Source organism: Paecilomyces variotii, assembly GCF_004022145.1.
Source record: "Paecilomyces variotii strain CBS 101075 chromosome Unknown C8Q69scaffold_22, whole genome shotgun sequence".
NCBI classification, from domain to species: Eukaryota; Fungi; Ascomycota; class Eurotiomycetes; order Eurotiales; family Thermoascaceae; genus Paecilomyces; species Paecilomyces variotii.
Window position 1 is genome coordinate 190,750 of NW_021167161.1, and position 6,070 is coordinate 196,819.

Below are 6,070 nucleotides of genomic sequence, written 5' to 3' on the forward strand. Positions count from 1 at the left end.
TATTATCCTTTTGACTACGCTAAATAAACATAACATTGGAGATGTTGTCCGTAGATAGTAATATTACTAGGTCACAAGGGAATTTGCCATTTTGCATAATACTACTCAATGACCCTGGGTCAGTTTAACTTAGCCAGCCAGGTATGTAATATCAGAGGGCTAATCTATAGTACAGATGATCTTCCCCTTTGTACGGTTACTCTCGAGCAACTTATGCGCCTCCACGACTTGCTCGAAGGGAAAGGTTTTCTCGACGAAGATCTTGAAAGTGCCATCCCTGAATTTCGGCAGCGCATGTTCCACCAGTAAATCGCGCAGTTTCTTCTGGTACTGCTCATCTCGGCTCCTCAACGTGCTGCCTTCGAATCTCAACCTCTTTCTGATGAAGCCGCTAATGTCAACACCGGCCGGCAGTGTCGAACCACTCATCTGTCCAAGCTCCACAATGCGTCCATCCCGGGCGGTTACGTCGAGGTTTCCTTGGAAATGAGCGGCTCCAACAAAATCAATAACCAGATCAACGCCCCGACCATTGGTCGCTTTTTGTATTTCCGATGCCCAATCCTGTGTTCGATAGTTATAACCGGCGGTCGCTCCAAGTTTATCCACGCAAAAGTCAATCTTCTCTTGCGATCCGGCGGTCACATAGATAGCGCTTGCATTATCAGCCTTCGATAGCTGGATACCAGCTATTGAGACTGAAGAGGCACCGGCGTGCCAGAGTATCGACCGGCCTGGCTCAAACCCGCCAACCAAATACATCGCTTGCGTGGCTGTTATCCACGTCTACTGGTACATGCGGATTAGTGATAATATAAACATAGCCGGTGAAAGGGGTTACTGCCTCTGGTATTCCTGCAGTCTCTTCCCAGGACAATTCCGCGGGTTTATGAATGAGCATGGCGACGGATACTGCAATGTACTCCGCATAGGCACCTAGAATGTATAATGTCTCAACTCGATGCGCCGCAATAAGCGCTCAGGGTAAAAAGGCTAGACGGACCACCATAAGCCAAACCAAAGACATTATCGCCGATTGCGAAATCTTTTCCATCATAGTCACCAAAGCTTTCAATGGTTCCCGAAAACTCGACACCTAATGTACTGGGCGCCTGCGGCGGTACTGGATACTGGCCTTCACGCTGTAGCAAATCCATGCGATTCAAACCGAACGCCTTCACTTTAACGAGCGCCTGGTTGCTACCAGGTACAGGAACGGGGATGGTGTCGACGAATAGTGCATCTGCCGGTCCCTTTCCACCCTTTATGCCTGTTGTAGAATGAGCAAATGAGCCTTCAGGGTCTAACAAAACTTACTAATTGCCCTCATTGTCCGTGCCATGTTGGAGACAGCTGGTTGCGCAAAACAATTGGGATACGTCAAACGGTCTTGACTTTCCAGAGAGCTCGGAGTATTCGGAAAGATCGGGGAGAATAATAACAGTTTGGCGGGGGCAGTTCAACGTGACCCCGCATTATATAAGCCTACAATTTAACTAACTACATAGTTAGTTAACTAACTAACAGTTACCAAGAGCGGCAAAGGGTTTTATATACTTTACATAATTTATCTTCTGAAGAGTTTAAGGTTTATACTTTATTCTATATGTATTTATATTTGTATATTATTTCTATTTTCTATAACTTTCTTTGTAGTGCAATAGGTATCTTAGTAGTTTACACCGTTGTGAACCACATAACTACAGTAGTAGTGGGTAGTTACTGGTAGACTGTTCGGATTATTAAATGCCGGACCCGACGCGGCCATAGCTCCAGGACACCTGTACACATCAATCAGTGTACGCTCCGAAGGACAATAGCAAGGGCAGTATCGGTCACATCAATCACTTTACAACTCCCCCCTCCAGCCAGTGGGGTAACAAGTGTACAATACGAGTCCCATGGGATCAATCTGCCTACAATGAAGTTGTTCCTTTTGGTCATTGCAGTCTTCCAGCTCTGCGGTTTCGCGTTCTGCGCAGGACCCGAGCTGGACAAATTCAGCAAATATCAAGCACAAGCCCGCAACGGTCACATCACGTTGGACGATTCTACGTACGAAGAGATTACCTCCAAACCTCGCGACTACCATGCTGCTATCCTTTTGACCGCCGTGGAGGCTCGATACGGCTGTACATTATGCCGTGATTTCCAGCCAGAATGGGAACTTGTTGCCCGGAGCTGGAACAAGGGCGCCAAGGCTGAAGATATGAAGTTGCTATTTAGCACATTGGATTTCACTAATGGGCGACAAGCTTTTCAGAAGGTATCTCACCTCCTCCATCCAGGTCATGATAGGGTCTAACGACTAGTGAAGCTGATGCTACAAACTGCGCCCGTGGTTCTCCTTTTCCCGCCAACAATTGGACCATTTGCTCAAGTAGACGGGTCACCATTCAGGCTTGATTTTAGCGGGTGAGAACTCACATCTTCATTGCATGACCAGAGTCAGATGCTGACAATTCATTTTTCAGACCTGTATCTGCAGAGCAAGTTTACGCATGGATCAGCCGTCACCTTCCGGAGGGTAACAAACCACCACTGGTGCGGCCTGTCAACTACATGCGTCTTGTATCCGTACTCGGGATTTTGATGGGTACCCTCTCATTGCTGGCGGTCACGTCTCCTTACGTCGTACCTATCATCCGGAATCGAAACCTTTGGGCCGCCATAAGTCTTATTGCAATCCTTCTCTTCACTAGCGGACATATGTTCAACCATATTCGCAAAGTCCCTTACGTTGCTGGTGACGGAAGAGGGGGAATTAGCTATTTCGCCGGTGGCTTTTCAAACCAATTCGGAATGGAGACCCAGATAATCGCAGCGATCTGTAAGTGGCTCGCTCCCCAGCCTGCCTTCAATTCCGTCCCCCGCTTGGAACTATCCACTAACGGTGTTCCTAGATGGAATTTTGTCTTTTGCGACTATTGCTCTAGCGTTAAAGGTGCCCCGTATGTCGGATACAAAGGCTCAACAACTGGCTGTAGTTATCTGGGGGGTTATATTGCTTGGAGTCTATAGCTTTCTCCTCAGTGTTTTCAGGATAAAAAATGGCGGCTATCCGTTCTTTTTGCCGCCATTTTAGGATTCCTACTAATGGTAGAGTACTAGAGCGCTAACTATAAGATTACATGAATAGAAGAAATCATTCAGAAATATTAAGAACAACAATAGTAACACCAGTAGCTTAGAAGTGCTTCTATACTGTGTGTATTGGGAAGTCACTCATTTTACTTTCCCTCGGCTCATTCAGGCTTATATAGCGTGCTAAGGACTGAGTACATATCAAATAGGCAAGGTGGCCGAGTGGTCTAAGGCGCACGGTTCAGGTTTCACCTGATCCATCACATTCCGTGTCATGAAAATGGCGTGGGTTCGAATCCCACCCTTGTCATATGTTTTTGTCTCTTATAATATTATTATAAAATTTTTTTTTTATAAAATTATATATATAATATAATATTTATTTATATTTTATTATTAAATAAATATTGTTTAACTTATTTTAAAAGCTAGCTTTTTTAAAAAAAATTTAATTTAAATTAATTTTAATATAATATTTAAATAAAGTAAAAGAATTTAAAGATAAAAGATATTTTAGCTATTTTAAAAGAGATAAGAGCTTAATTTTAAGCTAAATTAATTAATATATTTCTTATAAGAAATAAATAAATTATTAAATATTTTTTAAGAAGTTCTTTTTATTATTTTTTAATATTTCTTAAAGCCTTTAATTTATTTATTAATAATAAAAAATAATAAATATAATTATTAAACTTTATAAAGAAATTTAATCTTTAAAAAATAAATAATTAAAGTATTATAAAATAGTAATTAAAATTAATAAAAGAAAATTATATAATTAATATAATTTTACTTTAATAAAATTAAAGCTTTAAGAAAAACTTATTTTTAAATTTTCTTTTTATTAAAGTATAGGCTTAAGAAATAAGTTAAAATAAATAGAATAAAGTAATTAATACTAGAACTAGCTATAAAATCTTTATTTAGTTAACTTAAGCTAAAAATAAGCTATTATAAATAGACTTAATAAATAAAATATAGCTTAAAAGGCTTAAATTTAAATTAAGCTATATATTAAAGATATCTTTATAAGGTTATATAATTTATTATATAAGTATTAACTAATAAATTCTCTTAAATAATTTATTTCTTATATTAATACTATAATAATATTTTTCTTTTTAAAATTAAGCTTTATTAAAATTATCTTTTAACTTTAACTTATTTAAATAATAATAATAAGAATTAATAATAATTTTCTAAGTATATTATAAGTAATATATAAGCTCTTTAATTAAGTTATTATAATTTATTAATTATAATATATTATTAAAAGTTTAAAATATCTTTAATAACTTATTTTTTAATATAATTAACTTTAATAAATAGTAATAAGGATTATCTTTATTTAAGTATAATATCTTTAATAATAAAGTAAAGTAAGCTAATATTAAATATAATATAAATATATATTAAAATAAGTAAGTTAAGCTAATAAATATATAGGCTATTATAAAATAGTAGTTAAGACTAGTAAATTTTAGTATAATAAAGATTTTACTTTAAGAAAATCTTTAGAGATAATTTTACTTTAATAAAATTAAGCAGCTTAGAGAAATTATTTTTTAAGCCCTATATAAAATCTATTACCTTAATTAAAAAAATATAGATATATACTTTATATCTATTATATATACTAATACTCTTTTTCCTTAAATATTATTAATTCTTTAAGCTATTAGATTAATTTAGAGAATTTTATTTAAACCTATTTTTTTTAACTAATTATAAGCTTAAGTTTATAATAGCTTAAGAAAAATAGCTATATAATAAAAACTATTTTATCTTAAATATTTAAGTTTAAACTAGTAATAATAAGCTATTCTTATATAAGAGAATTTATAATAAAACTATTCTAATACTATATTAAATATTAAATTTAATAGGGGTTAAATCTTATTAAAGGTTAAAATATTAACTTACTATTATTATATTTTTAATAAATAATATTAAAAATAAGAAAAAAAAACCTATTTTTATTCTTTTAAAGAAAAACTATAAAAAATAGTTTATTTATATAAAAAGATAGCTTATTAATAAAGATTACTAAAGAGCTATTAAGCTTATTAAAAAGCTATATAATAATTAGTTTAATAAGGCTAATATAGCTACTTAATACTAGATTACTAAATATTTATTTAAAGATAATTAAAATAAATTTATTAACTCTAATAATATATATATATTATAGAAGGCTCTATAAATAAAATATATAAAAACTCTTTTTAGTTAAAAGCGCTAGCTTATTTAATTATTTATATACTTTTAAATAACTCTTAAATAAATAATCTTAAATACTTAAAGTTAATTATAATAAATAGAAAAGAGAATTATAATATCTAATAATATAATATTTTTTTTAGCTAAGCTTAAGACTAAAATATAATAACTATTTTTAATATTATTTAAAAAATATATTATAATTAGAATAATAATTAATATATATAAGAATTTAAAAATAGATAATATTCTAGCTATTTTAAAAAAATAAAAACTTAACTTTAAATAAAATTAACTATTATATTCTTAATAAAAAATAAATAAATTCTTATTAAATATTATATCTATAAAGAAAATTATTATATTAAAGATTATCTCTTTTTATTTATTACTGTAAAGAGCCGGGGTAAGGAAGCTCTTTATCGGAGGTAACTAGTCGGACTAGTTAAACAGAATATAAGATAAGAGGTAAAGACGCAGGCGAGTAATAGTCTATATATAGTAGAGTTAAAGATCAGATTCAGTAGTGATCAGAATAAATTGCTAATCTGTCTAACTTCTATTCCTTTAGGGGTTATTTATCTATCTATCTGTTCTACTAGGTCATCTAAATAACCTAGTCTTAACAGCTCTATCTATAACTAGCTGATCTAACTATTATATATAGCTCTAGTTATCTTATCATCTTTTATTATCTATCCTAGGTCTTAGCAGGTCTAGATTAGGTATTATAGCCCTAGTTCATAACAGTATCCCCCCCTATTAA

General features: G+C 32.8%; 2 protein-coding genes and 1 non-coding gene across 3 annotated transcripts; 2 read left to right on the forward strand and 1 right to left on the reverse strand.

The window, feature by feature from the left end:
* Window positions 1-47: 47 nt before the first annotated feature.
* Window positions 48-1,494, reverse strand: C8Q69DRAFT_502233 (quinone oxidoreductase). Its single transcript, XM_028632385.1, has 4 exons — window positions 1,318-1,494; window positions 1,004-1,270; window positions 845-936; window positions 48-786 (listed from the first exon to the last, which is right to left on the reverse strand). The coding sequence occupies exons 1-4, from the start codon at window positions 1,340-1,342 to the stop codon at window positions 160-162; spliced, it is 1,011 nt and encodes a 336-aa protein (XP_028481003.1). The 5' UTR covers window positions 1,343-1,494; the 3' UTR covers window positions 48-159.
* Window positions 1,495-1,788: 294 nt separating this feature from the next.
* Window positions 1,789-3,153, forward strand: C8Q69DRAFT_483360 (gamma subunit of oligosaccharyltransferase). Its single transcript, XM_028631710.1, has 4 exons — window positions 1,789-2,266; window positions 2,318-2,415; window positions 2,475-2,830; window positions 2,904-3,153. The coding sequence occupies exons 1-4, from the start codon at window positions 1,922-1,924 to the stop codon at window positions 3,083-3,085; spliced, it is 981 nt and encodes a 326-aa protein (XP_028481004.1). The 5' UTR covers window positions 1,789-1,921; the 3' UTR covers window positions 3,086-3,153.
* A 139-nt stretch (window positions 3,154-3,292) lies between these two features.
* C8Q69DRAFT_t145 lies at window positions 3,293-3,394 on the forward strand. Its single transcript has one exon. It is a non-coding gene; the product is annotated as a tRNA-Leu (tRNA).
* Window positions 3,395-6,070: the final 2,676 nt, after the last annotated feature.

Coding starts and splice junctions, on each gene's coding strand:
- C8Q69DRAFT_483360 (XM_028631710.1), top strand. CDS start 1,922: ATGAAGTTGTTCCTTTTGGTCATTGCAGTCTTCCAGCTCTGCGGTTTC. Junction 2,416..2,474: donor TTCAGGCTTGATTTTAGCGG/GTGAGAACTCAC, acceptor TTCATTTTTCAG/ACCTGTATCTGCAGAGCAAG. Junction 2,831..2,903: donor CCAGATAATCGCAGCGATCT/GTAAGTGGCTCG, acceptor CGGTGTTCCTAG/ATGGAATTTTGTCTTTTGCG.
- C8Q69DRAFT_502233 (XM_028632385.1), bottom strand. CDS start 1,342: ATGGCACGGACAATGAGGGCAATTA. Junction 937..1,003: donor CTTTGGTTTGGCTTATGGTG/GTCCGTCTAGCC, acceptor TATACATTCTAG/GTGCCTATGCGGAGTACATT. Junction 787..844: donor AGACTGCAGGAATACCAGAG/GCAGTAACCCCT, acceptor ATGTACCAGTAG/ACGTGGATAACAGCCACGCA.